This window comes from Aotus nancymaae, unplaced genomic scaffold, assembly GCF_030222135.1.
Source record: "Aotus nancymaae isolate 86718 unplaced genomic scaffold, 86718_ANA_hifiasm-v0.15.2.pri h1tg000010l, whole genome shotgun sequence".
Classification (NCBI taxonomy): Eukaryota; Metazoa; Chordata; class Mammalia; order Primates; family Aotidae; genus Aotus; species Aotus nancymaae.
The window spans coordinates 54823244-54850821 of record NW_026988421.1 but is presented as its reverse complement, the minus strand read 5'-3'; the positions used below and the strand labels follow the sequence as shown (position 1 = coordinate 54850821).

At 45.4% G+C, this 27578-nt stretch overlaps 2 protein-coding genes across 4 annotated transcripts; one reads left to right on the top strand and one right to left on the bottom strand.

Moving 5' to 3' along the window:
• The first annotated feature begins 2881 nt into the window (after window positions 1–2881).
• Window positions 2882–9553, top strand: EGR2 (early growth response 2). 3 transcript variants are annotated; one of them, XM_064373677.1, is made up of 3 exons: window positions 2882–2980; window positions 5558–5666; window positions 7070–9553. In XM_064373677.1, exons 1-3 carry the CDS (start codon window positions 2882–2884, stop codon window positions 8320–8322), a joined length of 1461 nt encoding a protein of 486 aa, XP_064229747.1. In that variant the 3' UTR covers window positions 8323–9553. The 3 variants fall into 3 exon arrangements, with proteins under 3 accessions (XP_064229747.1, XP_012301216.1, XP_012301215.1); XM_012445793.3 differs by lacking the exon at window positions 2882–2980 and adding an exon at window positions 5148–5457; XM_012445792.2 differs by lacking the exon at window positions 2882–2980 and having other exon boundaries at window positions 5148–5666.
• A 1522-nt stretch (window positions 9554–11075) lies between these two features.
• Window positions 11076–16557, bottom strand: ADO (2-aminoethanethiol dioxygenase). The gene has a single exon (XM_012445783.2). The coding sequence runs from the start codon at window positions 16555–16557 to the stop codon at window positions 15745–15747; it is 813 nt and encodes a 270-aa protein (XP_012301206.1). The 3' UTR covers window positions 11076–15744.
• Between the last annotated feature and the right edge of the window lie 11021 nt (window positions 16558–27578).

The window sequence follows — 27578 nt, the reverse complement described above, 5'->3', positions numbered from 1 at the left end:
GCAGAGCAAAGAAAGAATCTTAGAGAATAAAATCTCTCTGGAGACACTCCAAGGAGGATGTCTGCATTGGCCTCCTTCAGCCCCAGTGCACTAGACATGCAGATGGCCTTGGAAGTTTCCACCAACCATCAACTTTCTCTATTCCTCAAATAAACTTTGCTTCCTCCCACCTTAGCACCTTTCGACACTTGTTCTTTCTCCCTCGAATGCCGTCTCCACTGATCTTCCTCCAATCCTTGCACACCCTTCAGATCACTGCTTAGAGAAATCTTCCTCGACCTCCTAGACTCAATTGGGTCCTTTGTCGTGTTCTTTCATTGGGATCAAATATTGTCATTGTTGGTAGTCATATATTTGTGTGATGCACAATGCTAATTCCATGGGGTGGGAACTGGACCTACTTTTAGGCACCATTGTATCCCTGGGGTTTGGTGTAGTGATGGACACCCCAGTAGAGGCACACGAAATATCTAAAGGGAACCTGAGCACCCACTGCTTGGGCCAGTGCTGCTTCTTGTGCTGGTGCTTCTACAAAATTAGATCATAGAGCTCTTACCTCCTCCTGTTCAGATTATTTGTGCCAAAGACACGTGACTTAAGTTGCACATTGGAGTGGTGCAAAGCAATGCTTTCCTCAAGCTTCACCACAGTTTTGATTGGCATAGCCTGGGCTTGGTTTATAGCCCCTGGGATTACCAGATTAGCAGTGGAACGCTGAAATGTGGAGAACCATTTATCAGTTTTTTTCAGCTCACAGGGGCACCTTTAAGAAAACCTGGCTGGATAGCAGAGTTGGCAGTTAATCTGCTTTTCACCGAAGTGCACATGTTCTATGCCATTCAAGTTTGAGGTCCCCACCCTCATGAGTGTTCACAGTTAAGGAAGATTCTGATACTCTTTTGTCTTCCACTCCAGTAACAATATTAGTATTGAAGGGAACAAAAATGACATTATGCTAGGTAGAGCCTATGATGATGTGCAAAAAGTGTTAATAAAAGCACAAATACTAACCAATTGTTTTTGTGACACCCCTCTTGGCTGATGATGATCCTATCACATTGCAAATGAGAATTTCAAATCTGGGTTAAAAATCTAAAAAGATGTGCAAAAAGTGTTAATAAAAGCACAAATATTAACCAATCGTTTTTGTGACACCCCTCTTGGCTGATGATGATCCTATCACATTGCAAATGAGAATTTAAAATCTGGGTTAAAAATCTAAAAATCACTCAGGGGACTCTGGGGTCCAGCTAGGACCCTCAGGTTGCCACCCCTGCTTGTCACCCCAATCACCCGCAACCCCAGGAGCAAGCCTACTACAGTGTTTCTCTGCATCCTTGCTATTTTACTTTCCAGCTTTAGAATCTGGACAAATTGGAAACTGGCATCAGTTTGCCACTCTTTTAATAGCCCTGATACATCTTGGAGTCCCCCATTTACTTGGGCATTTTTACAATTCTATTTTAAAGAAAGGTGTTTCTTTGTTGGATTTTTAATCAAAACAAAAAAGTTCAAGTGCTTAACCTTAGGGACCATGGTACATGTTGGTATTTAAACTCTCACATTCTCTATTCCAACACCCCTTCACCTACAGCACAGTATCTTGCTCAGTAAACCCTTTGGAGTTTTTATTTGTCCGCACTTCTTTCTTCTCTCACCTCTTCTTGCCTCCAGGAAGGATACTGTGGAGCCGGATTCTCTTACGACAGCGCCTATTAGTATGCTGGCCTTGTGCCAGCCTGGCCATTCCATCCACAGTCTAGGTCTGGAGAACCCAAGAACTGAAATTCTCCCTTTACACTGAGCAGAGGGTGTGGCCATGACAGCCCCTTCTTCCTTGACGGTAGAAAGCCCTGACCTCAGTCAGCTTTGCTCTCCTCAGAAATGCCAAAGAAAGGAGATGAAATTGGCGGAGGTGGCCTGATTCTTCCCTAGTGGGCTGAGTCAGGCTTCCAATCCTCAAAGAACTGTTCACTTTCCGCAACTGGGTTTTCCTGAGGGCACGATGTAGCGACCACTGTGCACCGTACTTGGATTCAGAAGGCCCGGCTGCAAGTTTGGACACGACCACTTACCAGCTACGTGACTTCAGGCAAGCCATTTTAGCTTTCTGAGCTTGTCGGCTTGAAAGAATGCGTCTTGATTCTGTTCCATTATCTGTACTATTCATATTTAAAGGTTGGTACTTCAAGAGACACTCTTTAAAAAAAAAAAAAAAAAAAAAAAGGTTACGAGAGTTATCTACTGACCCGTTTCAGCGGAGGTTCAGTAAAGACCTCCCAGGACTGGCCCCAGGCATTCCCGGGCCTCCCCGCAGCTGCCGCTCGTCCCCGCCCCCACCCCATTCCCTGCGCACCACGGGCTGATGCAGCGTAGCTCTTAGAGGGAGGTGTGAGTCCTTGGAAATCTCCGAAGAATTTCAGAGGGTCAGTCACTCTCATTTACTCTAACGTGCTTTCAAGACTCCTCGAAGGGCCCCTCCTCCACCCGCCTTCCATTGGCCTCCTCTTCCGGGAAGGGTGGCAGCCGGAGACCTCGCGGTTCTCCTTCGCTCAGGCCGCCCCCGGCCGGCGTCTTGCCCTCCACGCCCTGCTGGCCGGGCACTTGGGCGTCCAGGAGCTCCCCCTCGGGGCGGCGCGCGGCGACCGCCGACGAGTTTGGCAGCAGCGCCAGTCGCCGGGCGGCCCGGGCAACTCGCCCGCCTGCCTGTCCGCCCACGTGCGCAGAGAGGAGCGAAGCGCGATCAGTCGCCGCGCCCGCGCTTGCCGCCGGTGGGTGCCTCACCTCAGGGGCCGGCGGGGGCCATAACCCAAGCCCCTTCGCCGGGATCCGCATTTACATAATTCGGTTTCTCCCCCTTCTTTCAGACTCAGGGCTGGAGATGCGAGTCGGGCTCCCCTCCGAGGCGTCGTCTTGCCCATGGTCAGCGCGGGGGCCGCGAGACCCGCCGGAGCGCAGGCGGAGCGGGCTGGCGCACGTGGTAAGAACGCAGCTATCTTTTTTTCTTTTTCTTTTCTTTTGAAATAGGACTTTGCACGTTTTTGCTGGGGGTGGGGTATCTACTAGGGTACTAACGTTGCTGCGATTTCTTTCCGTGTCCTTTTAATCTCCAATTGGAAAAGAGCGCACAGCGAAAGCGGGAAACTTTCCCAAATATGCTCTGGGTGACTGAAGTCAAAGAGATGGCTGGTCGCCAGAGACCAGCTTTTTTGGAGGGAGAAGAGAAGCAGAGGGGTGGAAGAGCGGAGGGAGAGACCGTTCTCCGCTGCCCGAAGGCCCTGAACGCGGTGCGCAGGGCCTGGAGAGAACTGGCGCAGGGCGGCAGCGGTCGCGGCAGGTGAGCGACTGGAGAGCCGCCTGCAGCGCCGCCTGCAGCGCCGCGCTCCCTCCACGGCGTGGCGCCGTGGTTCCTGCCCGCTCCAGCCCACAAGAGGCTAGGGCCGCTCCGGGCCGGGGGTGAAAAAGGGACAGGACAGGTCTGCGAGGCTCACTGCACATTATCCCTGGCCTCCGCGGCTTTGGAGCGGGAAAGGGCTGGGGCAGCTCGCAACCTGCACAAACGACCATGAATGAGCCACGCAGGCGGCGGTACGCTGGGCTTGGGGACCCAGGACCAGCCTCCTGTGGGGCCTGGGCCAGGCCGGGCTACCCATACGGGCTGGAGCGCACCCGGAGGTAGAAGCTTTGCGCCTAGCAAGCCAGAACCTGCTGCCATTTGGACCTTGGAAAAGTTTTTAAAAATTGCGTTGGGAACTAAATAGAAAGGTTTCTACTTGCAAAGTAAAACGAGTGGGTGGGGAGGTTGGAGATAGCGTCTTGAAAGTGGCATTAGAGATGCCGCCGGCCGTCACTGAGGACCGCGCGGGGCTCACGGAGGTGTGTTTTGGCGAGAGAGATAAAATATTTCTCCCAGTGCATGTATTCTGGCTCGGGTGAGGGCAGGGCGCTCCCCTGGATTATGGGCTCTTGGGGTCAGGGAGGTTCTGTGGTGGCCTGGACAGATAGTGAAGGTCAAGTCAGTGTCTTCACAGAGCCTCCTGTCCGGCGAGCCCGGGCGCCCCCTCTGCCTCCGGGACACTGCTGGCAACGCGGGCGCGCGGGCGCACTCAAGTCAACAGGGAGGTGTGTAGTGTAAGGTGTGTGAGTGGGTGTGTGATGAGGGCAGCGGGGGCGGGAGTGTGTAGCGGAAGTGGAGCGAGTGTGAGTGTGTATGTGTGTGTGGAGGGACAGGGTGACTGTCCAAGCTTCCATCTGGACGCCCCCACGCAGCCGACCGCCCAGACGCGCCGGGAAGGGCGCCCGCTTAGCGCAGCAGCTGAAGGGGGGCGGGGAACGCGCGGGCAGAGGAAGGAGGGTGTCTCCGGCTGAGGATTTCTCTCGACGCTCCCTACAGTTATTCTGCTCATCCTAGGGTTTACCCTCCCAGTCTCAAGGTGCCCAAAATACTTAAACAAACAAACAACCCAAACCTGTTCCGTTTTCGCTCCTGTATAAATAGAACAGACTTTCCAAAAAAGCAATACGCATTCACTCTTATCACCAGCCACTTCTTTCCACCAAGTAATTCAGAAAAAAGCAGTCAGCTTCCGTGAATGCATGTAGCTTTTTTTTTTCTTTGCTGCCTCCTTTTTGCTTGCGGTTTTGAGCTGCCAAGAAAGTGAGTAGGGGTTTGACTGTAGTGTCTCGGCTCCGCTCGGTTTCTTTCCGAAGTTTAATTTTCCGGAATGGCTCCCAAACAAGGGCTAGGGAGGCGGAGCCGCCAGGACCGGATCTTCGCCTTTTTTGGAAAGTCCCGGAGAACCGGAATTCCTCCCCGCCCCGGGAGGCTGAGCCGCAGCCTGGAGCCGCTTGCGCTCTTGCTGTGGCTGCGGCGAGGTCCGTGGCGTGCCCTCTCCCACGCGATCCCTGCGCCCCGGACCCAGGCTGCAGCTAGGGCTGCGCGCCCGGGACCCCAGCAGATCCCCGCCGGCTGCGACCTGGAAGTCGCGAGCGCGGCGGAGCCCGCGCGGTGGAGCCCGTGTATGCAAATTAGCCATGTGACGGCAAAAGCCGCCTGGCCCAGCCCTGTTCCTCAGTCCATATATGGGCAGCGACGTCACGGATATTGAAGACCTGCCCATAAATACTTAGAGCAACACTTTCCGTCTAACTGAGCGAGCAGCAATTGATTAATAGCTCGGCGAGGGGACACACTGACTGTTATAATAACACTACACCAGCAACTCCTGGCTTCACAGCTGCCGGAACACAGGAGAGAGTCAGTGGCAAATAGCCATTTTTCTTCTTTCTTAAAAAACAGCAACTTGTTTGCTACTTTTATTTCTGTTTTTTTTTTTTTGTTTTGTTTTGTTTTTTTTTGGTGTGTGTGGTGGTTGTTTTTAAGTGTGGAGGGCAAAAGGAGATACCATCCCAGGCTCAGTCCAACCCCTCTCCAAAACGGCTTTTCTGACACTCCAGGTAGCGAGGGAGTTGGGTCTCCAGGTTGTGCGAGGAGCAAATGATGACCGCCAAGGCCGTAGACAAAATCCCAGTAACTCTCAGTGGTTTTGTGCACCAGCTGTCTGACAACATCTACCCGGTGGAGGACCTCGCCGCCACGTCGGTGACCATCTTTCCCAATGCCGAACTGGGAGGCCCCTTTGACCAAATGAACGGAGTGGCCGGAGGTAAGCGGCGTGTCTTCGCAGCCCGCGACCTGCGCGGCCTGGAGGTGGTGGGTGGGGTGCAGTGGGTGTGCGGGAATCGGAGGAGAGGATTAGGGCTCCAAGTGGACGGTGCTGACTGCAATGGCTTTGGAGACTGGAAGTGAGTGTAGGAGGAACCTGCGATAGCAGGGACTGGGGCGCGCGGGCAGATGCGCCAGGTCGCCGGCAAACCAGCGTGCGTGCGCCCCGGCGCGCCCAGTCCCCGGACGAGCGCAGGGATGCGGGGTGGAAGAGGCGCCCCCTCCATCGAGCTTCGAGGCTTGCTCAGGCCCTCTGGCCAGCGACACTTCGACCTCCCCTCTCCCGGGGCAGGGGCAAAGTGATGGTAAAGTTCGGGGCTCCCGGGGAGAGCTGCGCGTCTGGAGAGCCGAGCGGCGGAGAAGCGCCAGGGGAAAGCGTCGGTAGCTCCTTCCCGGGCAGAGCCGACCCCGGGAAAATCTAGGAGCGCTCCCCTCATGCGGCCTGGAAGCGCGCCCCCACCTGCGCGCCGCCCGCTAACTTGAGGGGGTTAGCGAAGCGGGGGCTCCGGCCGGCGGAGGCAGGGAGTGGGTGGTGGAGGAGGGCGGGCAACGGCGGGAAGCAGCCCCCGTACTGCCGAGGGAGGCCCGCGGGGGCACCGGCAACGCCAGTTTCCTTGGCGATGCCGTGGAAAGTCGTCTCCCACGGCCCCCGCGCCTTCCTCGAAGCCGGGCCACTGGCCTTGAGCTGAGGCAGGGACGCGCAGGTGTCGGGAAAGGCGGAGAAGATTGGGAGGGAAGGGAAACCTACGGACTCCTTCCTCTACAACCCCAATTCCTTCCAGCAGCTCTCAGCTGAAGCTCAGCGGGAGAGGGAGGGAGGGAGAAGGCACCGGGCGCTGGGGATGGGGAGCAGCCGGGAAATCACCTACCCCCTTCTCGGGCTCTCCTCTCGGTTTGGCACCGTGGCGGCACTGGCTGGGATAGGTCGACTCTTGGGTGGTGTTTTGGTGCCTCAGCCTTGGAACCCCCAGGCAAAAAAGAGAGAGAAGCTCCGGGCAGATGGGGATTTTTTAATATTATTGTTGCTATTATTGGGTGTTTTTTATTGGGGACTAGAGCCACAGATGGCTGGGGGTGGAGGGGAGTTGGGAAAAGCTCATTCTGCTTATTTGGAGGTAGTTCTTGAGTTCCGTACTGTCAATGGGTTGCCACAGTGGGATCTTGGGCTCGCTAGCCTCTTCTTACTGTCTATGGGCCTCAATTTCCCCACCTTTTGGACTTTGCCCCAGCTCTTCAGTGCTAAGACTCTGGTCCGTGGGAATGGACCCATGTGAGTGGGGATGAGAAGGGAGTTCTGGCTGTATTCTCATCGCTCCACCTCCATTCTGCCTTTTCCCTTCCCAGATGGCATGATCAACATTGACATGACTGGAGAGAAGAGGTCGTTGGATCTCCCATATCCCGGCAGCTTTGCTCCCGTCTCTGCACCCAGAAACCAGACCTTCACTTACATGGGCAAGTTCTCCATTGACCCTCAGTACCCTGGTGCCAGCTGCTACCCAGAAGGCATCATCAATATTGTGAGTGCAGGCATCTTGCAAGGGGTCACCTCCCCAGCTTCGACCACAGCCTCATCCAGCGTCACGTCTGCCTCCCCCAACCCACTGGCCACAGGACCCCTGGGTGTGTGCACCATGTCCCAGACCCAGCCTGACCTGGACCACCTGTACTCTCCGCCTCCGCCTCCTCCTCCTTATTCTGGCTGTGCAGGAGACCTCTACCAGGACCCTTCTGCATTCCTGTCAGCAGCCACCACCTCTACCTCTTCCTCTCTGGCCTACCCACCACCTCCTTCCTACCCGTCCCCCAAGCCAGCCACGGACCCAGGTCTCTTCCCGATGATCCCAGACTACCCTGGATTCTTTCCATCTCAGTGCCAGAGAGACCTACATGGTACAGCTGGCCCAGACCGTAAGCCCTTTCCCTGCCCCCTGGACACCCTTCGGGTGCCCCCTCCACTCACTCCACTCTCTACCATCCGTAACTTTACCCTGGGGGGCCCCAGTGCTGGGGTGACTGGACCAGGGGCCAGTGGAGGCAGCGAGGGACCCCGGCTGCCTGGTAGCAGCTCAGCAGCAGCTGCTGCCACTGCCTATAACCCACACCACCTGCCACTGCGGCCCATTCTGAGGCCTCGCAAGTACCCCAACAGACCTAGCAAGACGCCAGTACATGAGAGGCCCTACCCGTGCCCAGCAGAAGGCTGTGACCGGCGGTTCTCCCGCTCCGACGAGCTGACACGGCACATCCGAATCCACACTGGGCACAAGCCCTTCCAGTGTCGGATCTGCATGCGCAACTTCAGCCGCAGTGACCACCTCACCACCCATATCCGCACCCACACTGGTGAGAAGCCCTTTGCCTGTGACTACTGTGGCCGAAAGTTTGCCCGGAGTGATGAGAGGAAGCGCCACACCAAGATCCACCTGAGACAGAAAGAGCGGAAAAGCAGTGCCCCCTCTGCATCACTGCCAGCCCCCTCCACAGCATCCTGCTCTGGGGGTGCACAGCCTGGGGGTACCCTGTGCAGCAGCAACAGCAGCACTCTTGGTGGAGGACCACTGGCCCCTTGCTCCTCTAGGACCCGGACACCTTAAGATGAGACTCAGGCTGACATACCAGCTCCCAAAGGTCCCGGAATCCCTTCGTCCACTGGAGCTGCACGACAAACACTACCACCCTTCCCTACCCCTCCCTCCCTTCGTTGGGCAAAGGGCTTTGGTGGAGCCTAGCACTGCCCACTTTCCACCTAGAAGCACGTCCTTCCTAAAACTTAGCCCATTCTGGTCTCTCTTAGATGAGTTGACTATCAACCCAAGGCAAAAGGGAGGCTTAGAGGGGGATGGGGTGGGGGCCCCTGGCCAAGAGGGCTGAGGTCTGACCCTGCTTTAAAGGGTTTTGTTTGACTAGGTTTTGCTCCCCGCTTCCCCTTATTTTGACCCCTCCCAGGCTTTTGACCCTGGATGTCAGGGTTGATCTAAGACATTTTCTACAATAGGTTGGGAGATGCTGATCCCTTCAAGTGGGGATGGCAAAAAGACAAGCAAAACTGATGTGCACTTTATGGCTTGCGACTGATTTGGGGGATGTTGTACAGTGAGTGAAGCATGGCCTGAATGCCACACTCTGTGGCCCTTGAATGGCGAATCAGAGCATATCTAGTTGTCTCAACCCTTGAAGCAATATGTATTATAAACTCAAAGAACAGAAGTGCAATGTGATGGGAGGGACATAGCAATATCTGCTCCTTTTCGAGTTGTTTGAGAAATGTAGATTATTTTTTCAGTGTATATCCACTCAGATTTTGTGTATTTTTGATGTACACTGTTCTCTAAATTCTGAATCTTTGGGGGAAAAAATGTAAAGCATTTATGATCTCTTGAAATGAGTCAGAGGTTAACTTATTTAAAGGGGATGTACATATATTCTCTGAAACTAGGATGCATGCAATTGTGTTGGAAGTGTCCTTGGTGCCTTGTGTGATGTAGACAATGTTACAGGGTCTGCATGTAAATGGGTTGCCTTATTGTGGAAAAAAAAAATCACTCCCTGGGTTTAGTATGGCTGTATATTTCTGCCTATTAATATTTGGAATTTTTTTTTAGAAAGTATATTTTTGTATGCTTTGTTTTGTGACTTAAAAGTGTTACCTTTGTAGTCAAATTTCAGATAAGAATGTACATAATGTTACTGGAGCTGATTTGTTTGGTTATTAGCTCTTAATAGTTGTGAAAAAATAAATGATCTATTCTAACGTAAAACCACTAACTGAAGTTCAGATAATGGATGGTTTATGACTATAGTGTAAATAAATACTTTTCAACAATATTTTTATTGCAGAAATCATTTCTGAAATACTTACTGGGTAGGAATTAAATAGTCATTCAATCTCTGTGGGACTATTTCTTAAAACCAGCAGTGAGCACCAGTGAAAATACTTTGACCAAGCCAGGGTCTCCAGGTCTTCTTTGTTAGCCTGTGGACACCAACCCCAAAGGAGACTCCATTCATAATCAAACACTAGTGTTCCGGGGATTTCCCCCATGCATTAGTATAAAAGTGGGGAGGCGTTGTTTTGACTCATTGTTCCGTTGTCTCTAACAGCCTATAGCTTCTCTGTGCTCCTGAGTGGGCTCCGGAAAATAAATACTTATAAACAAGTGCCCACTCGGAGACTACACATTTGCAACCACTTTCAGAACCCTGACCAGGGTCTGCAACTCAGACGAGATGTGGCTTTGTGGAAAGTGTGGTGGCGTGGTCAAGCTGGAAATGACTTTCAGCTTCCAGGATTAGTCTCACGACCACAGAAAACTTTTTGAAAAGCGTTATCATCTCTTCAGATCTAAAATGCTCCCAGACGCTGCTGATGACAGCAATAATGGGTTGTCAAAAGGAATTACCCCAGGACTCATTTCTTTCCAACCTTCACTTCCCAATTGATTACCCCTATTCGAAAGGATCATTGAACTGCCAAAAGTTTGGTGGGTCTAGAAGTGACTATCAAAATATCCAGCTCATTAGATAAGAGGTGCCTCAAGAAAATTTCAAAGATAATCTAAACTAAATAGGCCAATATAGTCCTCCATGGTACTGAATAAGGATTTGCAAAGAATATACTGTATGGTTCATTTTACTGCAAGCCTTTTGTAGTGATTTAAAAATATAAATTCACCAAAAAAGTTAATTTAGCCACAAAGTAAACAGATGATGCCTTTGTGAAGTTATCTTTACTCTAAAATCTGGGCCTAAATATCATTTAAGTTCACCCACTTCTGGATCCTTATACAAATGTAACATTGCAGCCGTGTCCACTGTTTAGCTGGCATCTGAAAATCCGTTTGTCTATTTGCCCTTCAGCACCGTTAAGACTCCCTCAAACTCAACCAGTATTTCAGAATAGCCGATGGTTACAGCTACTCTGGAAACCACCTTTTGCCTTTACCAGCACTAGAATTTGAGATCAAATTTGTGGAGGGAATTAATCCCTTTCTTTTATGTCTCTTCTCCATCTCTATTTCAAGGATGTAGAATCCCTCTATTGCTACGAAACAGAGGTTTCAGAATTTGTTTCAGATTTTTCTAGTGACTGGTGTTTTCCCATTAGTTCCTATTTCCCTGCTTGTCGCCATAGTATCATCCTTGCTTGTCCAACTTTGGCAAGTATAAGACAATACCACATTTTGATGATAATTACATGTTTTTAAAGAATACTTCCCTCCTACCAAGATTTCATTATATTAAAATATAGTATACCCAAATTTTGTAAGATATATCTGTCTTGCCAAATTCTAGAGTATCTTCAATCAAGATAATCTAAACAATCACTTACAAAGCAATCGACTAAAAGTCACCTCAAAAATAAAAGATATTTTAATGACAGCAAAATTGATTACATAATCACTTTCACCCTGACGTGGGCTCGGTGAGGTAGTGCTAACACACATACCATAAGGAACACCACACCTCAGCGTTTTCTCAGAGCCAACTTTGTGGCTTTTACTATTAGATTTCAACATGTAAGGTCAGTATCTTTAATCGGATTTTGCTCTCTGCTTAAAATGTTCAGAGTGCTTCCTGCACATGCCTCATTTTTTACATTGCTCAAGAAATAAAGCACAGAAAAATGTCCTCTAATATTGTACATAAACTTCACAGAATATTATTGATATTTTCGTTGTTGCTGTTAGTTTTCAAAAGTAACTTCTGGAGAATAAATTCCTTAAAGATTCATAATGCTTTTGAGATTGTTCAATTCATATTAAAAATGGGTTGATTATACCTAAGTAAGGTTTATAAATGTTCATAAACCAGGCTATTTAATTTCATTATCACAGCTGCTAATAAGATTAAGGCAAATTGTTTTGTATCTGTTAAAAATGGCTGCAGTGACATTTTAACCATTCAATACTGTGTGTGTGTGTGTGTGTGTGTGTGTGTGTGTGTAAGAGTGGTCAGTATCAACACAAGTCCCAAAAATGCTGCCAGTAGAAGCTAAAACTAAACAAATTCTGCAGGAAAACAAAGCAAAAAACAAGGAAAGAAAGTAAGTCCTAAACTCCTTCCAGAATGAAAGTATTTTTGTTTTCTTATATAGTACTATCTTATTTTCCTTAGTTAAATACAAAGTAAGCTTTTTTCTGTTACAGCACAATAGTTTGATTAGACATTAACTAGCTTCAGATGTGTTTTCCCTCATGCTGTCTCAAAGCTCACTCTCAAGGAAATAAACGATTTTTAAGTGTATATTACTACTTGGGCTTTGGAAATCTGCAGAAGGCCATTCATTTTTAGTACAACATAATCTTACATTATACATTATGAACCTTTAATGGTAATCAGGCTGTAGACATCAGAGCAGGTAAGGTTTTCCCTAGCCATCTTGCAATAATGAAGATTTATCTCTAAACAATTTTAAACATGCTTTTATTTTCCATAAGTACACTGGTTTTTTTTTTTTTTTTTTTTTTTTTGAGACAGAGTTTCACTCTTGTCGCCTAAGCTGGAGTGCAGTGGTGTGATCTTGGCTCACTGCAACCTCTGCCTCCTGGGTTTAAGCGATTCTCCTGCCTCAGCCTCATGCCCAGCTAATTTTTGTACTTTTAGTAGAAGCAGGGTTTCACCATGTTGGCCAGGCTGGTCTCCAACTTCTGACCTCAGGTGATAAACCCACCTCAGCCTCCCAAAGTGTGGGGATTACCAGTACACTGATTTTAATCCAGAAATGTAACCATCCCCAGATTTGGGTTTGAAGATTCAATATCTATAAGGGACTTGACAAATGGTTTCCTTCTTTGACAGCAGATGCCTCATTGCAATGGAAGTGATCAGTGATTAGCTTCTGTATATACGCTTAAGTTACTTAATTACTTCTGTAATTGCAGGTCTTTCATTTAGAGGTTAGAGTTGGAAAGCAATAGGCAAGCCCTGAATTAAAGATATATCGCTTCTTCATTGGGCAGTAGAGCTAGAGCTCAAGATTCAGAAATCAGTAACAGAGGAGTAATGGCAGAGTCCTCCCGAGATGCCAGGACTGAGGCACCTACAAGGAGACAATGAAAAGGGGGAATAAAAGGTGTGGACTTTGAAAAAAGTTCAGGCTTAGTAGTGTTAAAGCTCAGAAATCCCACTCCTGTTGACAAAACACGTATTATTTAAAAAGTAGGCTATCACTTTCACTAATAAATAGGAGTTGGTATAAATGCAACCCATTCAAATCAGGCTCAGTAAAAAATCAATTCTTATAAAATAATAAGTAGGTACACAATACTCTGCGTTGATATAACTGGCCAGTGATAGAACCAGATACTTTAAAAGTTTTGGAAGCATTTAGACAGACAATTTCTCACCCATGAGGCAATTATTGCATTTATTATTCATCACAAAAGTGATTAATATCATTGTGCTCATTAGTCTTTCCTAGGGGAAGATGACTTTTATCCCACAGTTGTTATTAAAACATTATCTGTATTGGAGGGGACTATATGGAAACACAATAGCAACACACAAAGTCAGTTATGACTAACAGTTTATGCACACAGGTGCAAGATTACCTTCTGCACCACATTTTGTCTTTGTAATAAGCATATTACAAAGACACTATTCCTTAGTGGCTCAGTAAAACAAGTTACATTTTGTTTACTCAGAATTTATTAGTGAACCAGAAGTTTCACTAATTCTGTTTACTCAGAATTTATTAGTGAACCAGAAGTTTCAATGTTCTAATTGAACTAAATATTGACATATCATATTGCTGTTTTGGTCTGCAACAATTTCGGTTACTCTTTTGAAAAGCACCTTAGGTTTTTTCTTCCAACTTGCTTTGTAATTAAAAACTTTAAAACTTTTTTTTTTCATAATAGAGTCATAATAATTCTTCCTTTATTACTGTCCTACAGCCAGGATGAGTTTTTGTAGGTTAGGTTAATGTACTCTAGGTTGTATTATAACACATACGTTGCTATTAACAATCTATCTTTGTAAGCTAATCAACCTTTTGCTATAATATAATCCAAAAAAGTATGTGATTGATAACCACATTCATTACCGTGCTATGGAAAAAAAAAACAACTTTCATTTTGTGAAGTTTTCTAAGAAAATCATTTGCACATCTAGAATTTATTTTCAAACTAAGTGGCATGAAGAACTGCTTCAAACTGCCCTCAAAGGCATTTTAAACTACACCAGAATGTGGAGCTACAATAAAACAGTTTTAGCAACCCTGGAGGAAACGCTTGGTACTATGCCTGTGTCAGGTTTTATAACATAGTGGCATGTCCTGTTGAATGAGTATCTTTTTGTGTTTTGTTTTGGTTTTATTTTTAAATCACTCACCAAGTATTTGCTTTTTAATACTATCTTAAAAATTGGGAATAAATACTCCCTCATCCTGGGTCTCTGTAACACAGTGTGCATAAAGAGGCAAAGGCACATACTGTTTCTCTACATACAGGGTCAACATTCCACCAATAACAGCAAATCTCCCTTTATTATGGATATTAGAACGCTATCGCCACTTGGGCAAGTCAATCAAGAGGGCTTAGACGACAGCTGGGCAAATTTTAATGTGTTTATTTCTACAATTTGTTTTTATTAAAAGTTTTATGAAAAAAAGAATCCTATAAATAGTAAAAAAGGAGAAACAGTGCTCCATGGTCTGAAGCAAATGGAGTCAATACATCTGTAAACAAGGTAAGACTGCTCAGACTATTAAAAGCACAAAAATAAAATGAGTCACGGATAGTAAGACTGTTCAAGAGTTGGGAGTGGGAAATGGGAAGTGTTTAATCCCAAGTTTTGGTGCCCTAAACTGGTCAGTAGTATAGTTAATTCTCAATTCTCTAGCTGTGATCATCTGTGCCTTCTGTGCCTTCCTACAGAAAACCACATTAGATGAACCCAGCGCTCAGTCGTTTTAGGGAGAGGGCTGAGATAACACTGCCAGCAACACAGCGGGAACCACCCGCGTCGGGAACATTAAGAGTTCCTGAGATTGTCGTGAAACAGTTCTCAACATAGTATTTCTCCCTACTTTTACAGTAAAATATTGGAAGTAAATAAAGATATGAAATGCAACAGCTGGCTAGGGGTGTTTTACATTCAGTTGTTTGGAAGCATAACAGATTCAGCTCCTTTAAATCTTCCCTTTAGAAAATATAGAATTACTCTATCACCTTTTGAAGTGCAGTAAGACAAGAAAAAAAGTCATGTGAGGATAATACAGTCTTTGCATTAAAGGTGAATCTGCAACATGAAATCTGCTCAACTCACAGATCTGTAGATTCATAGGGAAGATAAGCTCTAAGTGACCATGTCACAGAGACATGCAGGTGCTGAATTTCTTAGTAGATGCTGCCTGAGTAAACCAGATGTGGCTACTGGGCAAAGGGAGGAAAGAAAATAAATCTTGTCCTCTACATGCATAGTTATGTTGTGAGAGTAATCCCCAAACTGAAAAAGCCATTTAATTTTCACAAGGAATTAATTAGGCAGGCCAGCTCACTTTAAACAGTAGCTCATCTCTTTAAACCTAGTTTTTACCAATGACTTGAACTAAAAACAATTCAAACCACTGGGTCATGCACAGTCAATAAGTTAAAACTCTTAAGAAAAAAAGGGGCATAAGGGCATGAATGGAAAATAAACCCTATTTACCTAAGGGGTGGGGGGGTGGGAGGAAGAAAACCACTTAGTATTTTGTATAGAATGGGGAAGAGGGGAAGATACTTTCATTATGGCTTTAGGATGGAAGCGCTTCAGATAATCCCCTGCCCCACTCCCCCAAATCAAAGCCCTGGTGGCAGTGACAGAACCAGGAAACAATCTAGCCTCCCCGCCCACCCCGCCCCCATAACCGTGCCCAGCGGCTGCTGTCCAGTCGCCCATGCTTCCCAAGGCTGCCGAGGAAGCGGCTGCTGCTCGTTCCAGTAGATCCAACGCACAGGCTAGCGGGTAGAGACACAGCCCTTGTGGTAGGGTAGGGCACGTCTTCGGCCCACCGCTCCTGGGCGCCGGTGGCTTCAAGGGAAGACCTTAGGACCTGGATAGGGTTCTCCCTCGCACCAGAAGTCATCGGCCTGCGGGGTCTCCAGGAGCCACACCTCTCGGGGCAGGTCACAGGCCGAGCTGGAGGCCTCCTTGGGCCTGACCGGCTCCAGCACCCGGTAATAATGGCAGTCCCGGCCGTCGTCCGGGTCGTAGGGCGGGGCCAGGATGTCCAGGAAGGCGGCAGGACCTTCCACGGCGTCGATCTGGTGCAGGTTGTCCCGGTGCGGTGTGAGGACGCAAGGGCCGCTGGCTTCGGTGTACTCGGCCCGCGAGCGCAGTACGCCCGGCCGCACGGCTTCCCGCTCCCGGGGCTGCAGCGGCGGCTCGAATTGCTGCTCGGGCGGCAAGGCCCGCGGCCGTTGCCCGCCGCCCGCGTCCAGCTTGTCCATGCAGCTGATGCGCACGGTGCCGTAGAGCACCTTGAGCATGCCGTGCATGCCCGGGTGGTCGTGCAGCGGGATGGACGTGCCGCTCTTGAGCAAGAACACGCCCAGGCTGAAGCCATCAGTCTCGTAGATGTGCATGTAGGTGACGGGCGGCAGGTTGGGCGGCAGCGGCTGCAGTGTGGCCTTGCGCGGGGCGATGTTCAAGTCCTCCGCGCGGACCTGGGTCAGAAGGCTCTTCAGCTTGCTCAGGTTCTCAGGAAAGCCCGGTGGCATCGGCGCCTCGGGGCCAGACGCCGCGCCGCGATCGGAAGCGCCGCGGCCGCCCCCGCTGCCCCGGAAGGTGAGGCAAGCCTGGAGGGCGATCCGTTGGATCAGGGAGGCCATGTTGTCTCGGGGCATGGTCAGCTGCTCCGCCGCGTGCCGGGGCTGGCCCCCTCCTTTCCTCCGCCCCTTGCGGTCCCCGGCGGCCGCCACGGCTGCCCGCAGCCCGGGTCGAGGCGGGAGGCCCCGCAACCACCCGACCGTCGGGCGCGCGGCACCTCCGCCAACCTCAGCAGCCAAGCGCCCAAAGCTACCCGGCGCGCTTGCCTGGCGCCCTCTCCGAGCGCGCACGCGCACACCCCACACCCCGCACTCACGCTCCGGGAGCAGGTACCGGCCGCGCGGACGGTGCCAGGCTTTGCCTTACGCCCGGCGCTCCATTCATGCGGCCCGCACCTACGACGGTGGCCGGGCGCCCGGGAAACCCTGCAGAGCATGCCGGGACTTGTAGTCCGGCTTTCCACTTGAGCGCTAAGAGAGTTCACTTCGTTGATTGGAAAAGGGAAGAACTATTACACATGTTGGGTATAAAGCGACCTTTTCAGGATGCAGAGGTGTTTTTCTTGTTTTAAAAACGATGAATCAGTTTGCAAGAATAGTAGCCACTTGACTACAACTCCCGGCATCCCCCGCAGGGTGGGGTGACGCACTTCCCGCAGCTGGCCCGCGGAGTGGTGGAGGCTCTGGGCCTTGACAAGGAACAGGGCAAGTAGGGTCGTTAACCTTCTGGCGCCGCTGGGGCCTGGTTAGCCATGCAGGGTCGCCTTCCTTTGGCCTTGCCCCTGGGAAGGAGGCTGTTGAGTCAACCTTAGCTCCTCGTAGCCGCCTAGGCAGCACTGTCTCCCACGGGAATTGCAGGAGGGCGCTTTTGTAATTTTGTGTTTTATAGGAGGGAAGGGGGTCCAGGCCGTCCTCTGATCACCAAGGCTACTCGGCCCAGCTGGGCCCAGCTGTTGTTTGCATCAGGACCTGATGACGCTGCTCTTCTGTTTACAGAGCACGATAGCTTTTTGCTGGAGAGACTTGAGAGGCCATTTGCGGTGGTCGTGGATTCTGAACACTAGTGGTTATCAAATCTTGGTTTGCCTGAGAACGGGGAGGGGTCTTTTATAAATACAGATTCCCTGTTGTCACCCAGAGATGGAGTTACTAGATGGTTCTGAGGCATCCTGGGAGAAACAGTGGTGTAAAACAGTCACTTCAATCAGTAATTGTGAAATTAGTTCACTACACAGAGGCATCCTTTGTGGCATGAACTAACTTTTGACATAAGTAAATGACTAGAAAAACAAGATATTAGATACTACGACTTTGAACTTAACCCTGAGTTTAAAGTCATTTTGGACTCCAAAGTTGAACATGGGTTTCTTGTACATTTTGTAATTGGAGTGGTTCGGTAAATCCTCTTCAGTTAAAATAGGCATGCTTTTTTAGTGGATTATATAACCTGGCTAATGAGTACTCACAATATGCCAGGCATTGTGTTAAGTACATTATATAATAAATGTTATACTATTTAATCCTTGCAGCAACTTTCAAGAGGCAGGCACTATTATTATTCTCAGTTTGCAGATGAGGGAATAAGTTGTAGGATAGTGAATAGTAAGTACTCAGCAAGGCATAAGCAACAGAGCAGAAATAAGTACAGTCTTATACCAAAAACAGCAGCTTGAATTGGTGTAAAAGCACCAAACGAGAGTCAGGATATTGTTTTTCCAGCCTACTGTGCCACTTAGAAGCTGTGTGTTGTCAGGCAAATCCTACCCTTTTAGGTCCTCAAATTTATTTATTTGTAGAATGCTGGTGTTAAGGGAACAGTAGTTCTGAACCCTAGTTACTCATCAGAACCCCCTGGGGAGCTTAAAAAATAATGATTTTGGGGTCACACTTCAGAGATTTTGATTCAGAAGAACTAGAGTGAAGCCTATAATTTATTTTTAAGATGCTCCCTCAAGCGATTCTTGATTAGTAGCCCAGTTTGAGAACCACTGCTAGATCTGTAAATAGTGAACCAGCTCTAATTAGTTAAGAGGGTAGTTATTTGCTTTAGAAAAGGATTCTTAAGATTGATTCATTTTCAGAGGTTGCCATGTCATTGTTAAGTTATTTAAATGTACTTTCAAAGCTCATAAAGAAATTTCTTACAGTCTTTTTCTAAAGTGAAGAATATTCTAGAGTAAAATTCCTCCCCTTCCTTTATTTATAAATAAGGATTTTTATGTATTGGTTTTACTTTTTACTTTTTTTTTTTTTTTTGAGACGGAGTTTCACTCTTGTTACCCAGACTGAAGTGCAATGGCGCGATCTCGGCTCACTGCAACCTCCGCCTCCTGGGTTCAGGCAATTCTCCTGCCTCAGCCTCCTGAGTAGCTGGGATTACAGGCACGTGCCACTATGCCCAGCTAATTTTTTGTATTTTTAGTAGAGACGGGGTTTCACCATGTTGACCAGGATGGTCTCGATCTCTTGACCTCGTGATCCACCCACCTCGGCTTCCCAAAGTGCTGGGATTACAGGCTTGAGCTTTACTTCTATTAAGGTATAATTAGTGGGAAGTTTAGACTCCATAGAACACAGACTATATTAACATGCAGATCTGTTTGATTTCCGAATCTGTCACTTAATGGTTGTCAGCACTTAACTGAAGCTCAAAATTTTCATCTGTAAAATGGGATCATATACCTGTGTAAATCACTGATGATGTTGTGTAGAACATAGTAGCTGCCCCATGAGAGTAGCTTGTTTAAAATGGCTAGAAGTTGTACTTAAAGACCAATGAATTTAAATAAGACTAAGCAAGTATTGAAATGGAATTTGACTTGTTTTGAGAATCAGCTTCAGGGTAGAGATAAAAAAAGATTATTACTTAAACCACTAACCTGATAATACCATCCCTGAGGTCCTTGCTGGTCATCCTTTGGCCTGAGTTCAAAGTTTCCAGAGACTTCCTGTATCAGAGTCACTTGGGAATGTTTGTCGAAAGTGCAGATTCTCAAATCATGTCAAAACCTACTGCATCTGAATCTTTTGCACGTTAAAAATTTTAAGAACCAGGCTGGCATGGTATGGTGGCTCACACCTGTAATCCCAACACTTTGGAAGGCCAAGACAGGAGGATCGCTTAAGGATAAGTGCTCAAGACCAGCCTGGGCAACATAGCAAGACCGCCCCCTCTTTACAAAAAATTTTTTAAATTAGTTGGGCATGGTAATACACACCTGTAGTGATTCTGGAGGCTGAGTCAGGAGGATTGATTTAGCCAACGACTTCAAGGCTGCAGTTAGCTATGTTGGCACTCCTGCACCCAGGCCTAGGCAACAGAGTGAGACTGTCTCTAAAAAACAGTTTGTAAGAACTGCTAAGTGTCTGCAGGGCATGTGGTACTGTTTTAGGCCACAGAGAGGCTACCTCCACAATTCCTTTTGATGTTGCCCTTCATTCAGAGCTGCACTAATGGGTGGTATTGACTCTACAGGCTTTTGCCCTTAAGAAGCCGTTTGCTTGCCCTTCTGCCCCACTGCCAGTAGCATAGGCTGAGTGGGTTTTTATTAGCATTAACGTTCTTCTTTTTTTATCCCCTTTTATTCTGTAATTCAGTGTAGATATAAGCAGAATGGAGACCAAAAGAAATTTCAAAAGGTAACAGACAGGAAAAGAGAAGTGATAGTGAACAAATACTAGGAAAATGCATGGCAGAGACAAGGTTTGGGGAAAGTTTGGGATAGACTAAATCAATCATTTGATAAACAGTCAGTATCCACTGGATACTAGGCATTATTCTAGGCTTTGGGGATTCAGCAAGGAACAAAGGAAGACAAGGCCCAAATTCACAAGGAGTTTACTTGCAAGTAAATGTGTGCATTTGAGAGGAAGGGTTATATAACGCAGATAAATCAGCAACATAATTTTCAGGCGGAGATAACTTAGAAAGACAATAAAACACAGTAATAGGATGGTGTGACATTTATGTGTGTGCGGTATGTTACTTTAAATTGGGTTGTTAGGAGTGACCAGATATTAACAGTTAAGCTACTTTTGAATGTTAAGGAGTTAGCCATGGGAAAATCTGTGGTCAGAACATTCCAAAACCAAGAAGCATCCTTAAGATTGTTAACACGGTATTGACCATCACTATTTTGACCATGTAGGAAGGATCCAGGTATAATTAGGGGAGAAGATAAAGGCCTGTGGGGTTAAGACTGCGTAGTGAGCTTCTGGGTTCCTGGAGGAGATGCAGGTGGAGAGGCCAGTAAGCGTATTATGTAGGCCTTATAGGCCATGGGAAGGGGTAGGCTGTGGTAGGGAGTTGGATTTTATTCTAAATGCAATGAAAAGTCTTTGGAGAGCTTTGGACAGGGGAGTGATTTGATCTGTTTCAAATATTTAAGAGGTTGGTGGTGGGGCGAGTGTTACAGCAGGGAAACATGAATGAGGGGCAGTAATCCAGAGGAAAGACAAGAGAACTAGTGTAAGTATAAGAATCTGTTTGAAGGTACAGCTGACAGGGCTTGCCGATGAGCTATTGCTTCAGCAATCTGTTTCAAAGTATATTTTCTCCATGTTTTTTCTTTCACAGGTTGACAGCTCTGTGGTGATAGGTAAGACTGATAAAGCTTAAATCCCACCTCCTGCCCACGTCTATTAAATTTAGGAATGGGGGAAGCACACAGAAGCATGAGTAAAGCTGAGATTTTTTTTCCTCCTCCTTTACAGTTGCTTAATTAACCAGGAAACAAGGAGAGCTGGAAGGGCCCCAGCTTTTATCGATTTAACTCCACCTGTTCATTTCTATGATCTCTTCATTCTTTGGGAGCTAGGCTTGTGCTTTTGCCTTCCCTTCCTCTTCCCCTTCCTCTCTACTCTATGAGGACTAATTTTCTTTCATTCACAAGGTACGTTATCTTCTGACTTTTACTCAAATCTTCAGAATTCATTTGCCCATTTCTTTTGGTCACACTGAGACCCAGTAGAAAGAGTACAAAAGATTGTAATGATATTCTCACATGCTCAGAGTTCCTAGTCTGCAGTTTTGTTTTGTTTTTAAAGTGGGAAGGAAGGTATCTTTTTCCTCCAGTAGTCATTTCCACCTTACTCTGATATCTGCCTTTTTTTATTAGTATAGAACATGGTAAATAAATGGATAAAAATTTTCCCATTTTCAGACTAATTTAGACTTAATTACATTTGAAGTATTTTGGATTCGTATCGTGGCTTTTCTTTCAGTTTTTGAAAAACATGAGTGTGTATTTCTCATTCCTTATCATGAATAAATGTCACGCTATAAGAAAAAATAATAATTTCAAAGTCAAAGGAGCTGGTGTCATGGCTTTGCCACTGACTAGCTGTGTGTTACTGAGCAGGTCACCTGATTTCGCTGGATCCCAGTTTCTTCATGGTTGTGAGAGGGGATCTATCTGTAAGATTCCTTCTAGCATCTCATTAGCTCAACGTGGAGGACAGAGACAATCATAAGACTGATTCAGACAAAACCAAACATATGTATTTTCTTTCATTTATCTAAAACTATTACACGATAGCTCTCTTAGCTGTGTCCATCTCCACTAAGATCATATAAAGTAACTCTGCCCACTCTAGTTCAAATTTGTGTGGTTATTTGAAATCATATCTCTTTGGTGTTCAGTTAAAATATGCTGAGTTCAGGGCTTTTTCATGTTTGGGTCAGACTTTATGTGTACACATGTGCTAATAAATTGCAGAAGTTGTGTTGTGTGATACACGCCATAGACACTGTTTTCTAACTGTAATTCTATAGACTGGTGCATATTGGGTTGGGATGGAGAAGGACTTAAATTTATTCTTTTTTTTTCCTCTTACTTGCCAATGTCTTATTTCAGGCAATGCGAGGCAAGGGAGAAAAGAATTAAAAATTGGTAGAATGCAGAGTGTAGTTGAGGTGGGGGAAGGTGTGGCTTTCAGAAGTTCTTAATGAAGAGAAGGTTTTGCTATGGGTCACGCTGAAGCATTGCCAGAGGTCATGTATTATGATTTTTGGAAGTGATTTAAGATTATAACACCCCCTCCACCAATTTTGTATTAGAGAGGTTTTCCTCTTCTCATTTAAGCAATGCAATTATTATGAGACCTAAAATTGTTGTGAACTATAAATTAAATTCAAACACACTTTACCTCTCTTAACTCCCCCCTGCCCCATTTCATGCTTCTTGTTTTTCTTTTCCTTTTTTTTCCCCCTCTGAGAAGGCATCAGCTATCTCCACCTCCTCCGCTTCCCCATCTGTCCTCTTCCTCCTGGCTGAGAGAGTTTTACTTTATATTTATTTTAATTAATGGATTTGAATCACAAGTGGTGAAACAGTTGATGTTCAGCTTCAAGAGGCAGTGAAAGGGAAAATCGTCTTCCTTAATTTGCCAGCAAAGAACTGTGTGTTCATTGCTGTTGCCTGCCTGAAAAATGACTGGGAAAGGGGTAGGACAGGGTTCCAGAGTTTCATGTCCTTGCAGGGGAACAGATGCCATATACTAGGATTAAGGGAAATGAAGGTGGGGAAACTCTTTAGAATGAAATTCTACTTTCTTGGGAGATGCTTTTCCCATAGGATGCTTAGCATTAAGTGGGTGCAAAAGTTATTGCAGTTTTTGCCATTAAGCCACAATTATATTTGCACCAACCCAATAAATATTGCTTTATGGTTATGGATCATTGGCTTAGAATCAAATTCCTTAGGAACAAAATAGCAGGATGCAATTAAATTGTTTAAGCACTCTGATTAATAAAATCCCCTCTGAATTTATCATCTTTTTCTCTTTAGTTGGAGAAGGCATATGATACCTTATTTTTTTTGTTTGTTTTATGAAGGTTCTCCCTTGAGTATTCACCTTAAATTACACTCCCAGGCATTTGACTGACTTGAAATAAATAAATAGAGGCAGTATTACATGTGTTTTCTTGGAGAGATGAAATGCTACTAATCAAAGCCTTCTTTTGGAAAAACAAACAAAAATAACCTTGTCCATATAACATAGATGCTCTGTTCTGGCATTTTGGAAGAAGTGTGAGAAATAACAGTATGATTTGAAAGTGAAACAGCAGGACTGAACATGGAAAGAATAATGGACTGAGAGGATACTAGTTCTCCTGGTTCTAGCAACCAGCTGTGTGATTTGGAGCAAGTCATTTTACTTCTTGGAACTTCAGTTCCTTTATTTATAAAGTGAAGATTTTGGTTTAGATGATTTACCACTTTCCTTCCAGCTTAAAAAACATCCTATGAATTTTGAAGATTGTGATGATGTGAAATTAATATGATTTCATACCGTGATCTATGCAGATCATTACAAAAGACACTTTTAAATGTGTTTTTAACATGAAGAGAACACTCAGTAGCATGTATATAATAATATTTGATTTGTCTTTTATGTCTGTGTTTTCCCTTTCTAAAGTAGATTATATTGACTTTTCCTGAATATAGATCATTGAGTAAAATGAGCAGGAGCTCTCGTTTAAAATGTTTGTCATTATTTTTAGTTTCCACAGTGTGTTTTTTTAAGGCAAAAAAAATTTTTTTTCATTCTAAACACAAATTATCATGCAATAAGACTGCCATGTATTGCTAGTGGGAAAAGCAAAACATGACTTGAGTTAACTACACATTTCAACAGGACATGCTGAGTAATTGACAACCGACATCACAGTGCACAGAAATTCCTTTAAGGCAGCAGAGCTTTAGTTTAATTAGATAATTAGCCCTGGTCAGCCAATAATGAATGCACAGGCAATTAGCAATGAATTTGTGCTACTAAAGCCTGTTTTTCCTCTTTTGTGTTCCTTTGCTGTCATTAACAACTCTAACTACTGAACAATTTATATCTTCACACTAACAATCAACTTCATTGTCATCAAACTCTTTGAAAGCGATAAAGCAATGAGACCTGACTTTCGTTGCACAACATTAAGTGATTATGTTAAGTAATGCCATTTATTTGCCTAACCGTCCAGCTGCTATATTATGTCAAGCAAATAGGGCTTTTAAAAACAGTGCACACTCCATTATTTTGATGATTGCTTTATTTGTCAAACCCAAGCAACTAGCAAGAGATGTACCTCAATTTGTAGTTCTCACTCAGCAGCTTTCAGCAGACTTGAATAAAAGAAAACAGTTAACTCAAATCTACCAAAAGCAAGACCCTGTAAAAAAAAAAAAAAAGCCTTTTTTCATGGCTTAAAGATTCTTATGTTTGGAAAATTTGAGATAAATTTCAGTAAGTGAAAGCCCTTGCTGGGCCATCTTTTCTTGTTTGGGAACCGTTTTCAGTTTCATGGAACCTTTATGGCTTTTTCTCACATACTTCCACTGCAAGTCTTTTTCCATCCATTTATTGTTTCTTAGGGGAATGGCAGAAGAGAAAAAGAAGAAAGGGAGTGACAAAGGAAGGAGAGAGAGCTTTCAGAAGAGCACAAGTTACCAAAGAAATATAGATTGTGTTCCCAAGACTCTTGAGTATTGATGTCATGAAGACATTTGTGTTGCTCTGGTTCTGGGTGTGTAAACTGAAACACTTCATCATATTTCAACAGAAATTGTTGGAGTAGGTAGTTAGGCAGACATGAGCAGGGCAGGCCAGGGCCTTGCCCACCAAGGATGTCAGGCGACCATCAGATGATGGTCAGGTGGTCGTTAAACTGTCTCTGTAATTATTGGGCACAGCTAGTGCCAGGGAACAGCAATCTCCCAATAGATAAGAAAACACCCACATCTGGTGATCAGCAGCTTCCTGGTGAGATCTCAAGAGTTGGGCAAGTGGGCTCAAGGATGCAGACTAAGAGGCAAAATGGTGGAGTTTAATGGTTATATGACCTTCTAGGAATGCTCAACTAGTAAGGGAACGAACATTACAAGTAAGCATTTGCACAAATTCAGTAAACAGACTGTGCATGCAGTCCTTCTCACGTGCTGGCAGGCCACCATGCATGCAGACAGCCTGCTCCAGGGGAAGCCCTTTCTTCTCAGGCAAGAAGAAACCGAAACCCCGAACCATGCCAATGCATAAAACTCCAGGTCAAGGGCCAGATGGGGCACTAGGATCTCTCAAGTCACTTGCTTGGCCCACTTCCAAGTGTACTTTACTTCTTTTTGTTTCTACTGTCAATTTTTTTAAAAATAAACTTTCACTCCTGCTCTAAAAGTTGCCTTGGTCTTTCCCTCTGCCTTAAAACTATGTCTGCTCCTCAGCCAAATTATTTCCTCTGAGGAGTCAGGTATCAAATTTGCTGCAGACTTGCACAAATTCACTGCTGGTAACATAATGAGTTTTGAAAAATGGACATTTTAAGATTCTAATGGCAGTTTATACACCTACAAAGAGCTATCGCCTACAGTATCAGAAACCAGTCTAATTCCATTAAAATTTATAAAACCCTTACTATACAGAGTTTTTTTAAAATACAAACTCTCTTCTACTTATTATAATCTAATAAAGTTTGGGAGATTAAACCCACTATTAGAAAATTAGTTAGCCAATTAATAGGTATTTAGGAATTCATTAAAGAAATGTATTGCTTACTATTTAAGCAGAATTTAAAAATGTATAAACAGAATGTTTCTTCTGATTGGAATATGAACACTGGCTTATAATTTCTTATCTTGAAACTTCCCATCTGGCTGGTTTTAGAAATATTTTTCTTTTTTTTTCCGCTAGCAATGCAATAACTAGCAATTAGAGTTTCAGAAATGCCAATTTTAATCACAACTTCCATTTCCAAAATAGAAAAACTCACATGAACTATACAGCATGTAAAGCCTCTTCATTTTATTTAATTGAGTGTTTTGAAAAGGTAATTTCAATAAATCAAAGCCAGGGATAAGATAACCCAAAAATATTAAGAAAATAGTACAGATCTTTATAAATTATGGTCATTTTTACTCTTAAGCTGGACACTAATTTCACTGGCATTGATGTTTATGTCATCCAGATATCAACTTTATTGCAGTTAGCTCACATAGAGTGGAGTTTCTCAACTTCAGTAATATTGACATTTTGGGTTGGCTAATTCTTTGTAGTGGGGGGCTGACCTGTGCATTGTAGGGTGTTTGGCAATATCCCTGTCCTCTACCCACTAGATGACAGTAGCACTAACTCCCATACTCCACCCTGTTGTGATAACCGTAAATACATCCATCTGTTTCCCAATGTCCTCAGGCTATGGGGCAAAATCACCCCTGGTTGAGAATCAGTTATAAAGAATAAGATCTTGGCAACTTCTTCCTTTAAAAGCATTTCAATATTAAACAAATTGTGTTGAATTTGCATGTCTAGATCCAAATTCTTAACTTTAGTAAGTTTTTTTGTTTGTTTGTTTTTTTAAGTCAGCGTTTTTAAGTCTGTTGCCCAGGCAGAAATGCAGTGGCAAGATCACCACTCGCTGCAATCTCTGCCTCCTGGGATCAAGGGATCCTCCCACCTCAATCTCTAGAGTAGCTGGGTCTACAGGCATGCACCACCACTCCTGGCTAATTTTTCTTTCTTTTTTTTTTTTTGTAGAGACAAGGTTTTACCATGTTGCCCAGGCTGGGCTGGTTGCAAGTTCCTGGGCTCAGGGGATCCACCTTGGCCTCTCAAAGTGCTGGTATTATAGGCATGAGCCACTGTGCCCAGGCAGTAGGTGAAGTCTTAATAGAGATAAATCAGTGAGAACCTTGGTGAATCCCAGTTTGGAGTAATTTGACGAATACAGGAAAAAACACTGTTGTTTCCAAATACCACTTGATTTTCTCAAACAGCCTGCTATTGTGTTGGAAATTTCTAGTCTTAGAAATTTGTTCCTTCTGTTAAAATGCAAACATTCCTGAGAGGAGAATTTCTTTACACAAAAACTGAAACTTTAGTTTTAAAAGCTAACATGTTATTAATATAAAACTATATATAGGTTATTAATATATACCTATAATACTGTTCTACTTATGACAAGGTCCTTCAGGAAGTGGATCCAGGAGAAAATTACCTTGCATATTAAGAGCTGGTGGATGAATGCGAAGCAATCACCTTGGGAAAAGGAATGATGAAAGTAGAAGGCACTAAAGAGATTCTTTATAGTTTTTGATGGGTAGCCTGAGTTGCTCGTT

Bases quoted from the DNA above. Each gene is read 5' to 3' on its own strand.
- EGR2 (XM_064373677.1), top strand. From the start codon at position 2,882: ATGCGAGTCGGGCTCCCCTCCGAGGCGTCGTCTTGCCCATGGTCAGCG. The intron at 2,981-5,557 runs GTAAGAACGCAG...TTTGTGCACCAG, and splicing joins GGAGCGGGCTGGCGCACGTG to CTGTCTGACAACATCTACCC. The intron at 5,667-7,069 runs GTAAGCGGCGTG...TTCCCTTCCCAG, and splicing joins AATGAACGGAGTGGCCGGAG to ATGGCATGATCAACATTGAC.
- ADO (XM_012445783.2), bottom strand. From the start codon at position 16,557: ATGCCCCGAGACAACATGGCCTCCCTGATCCAACGGATCGCCCTCCAG.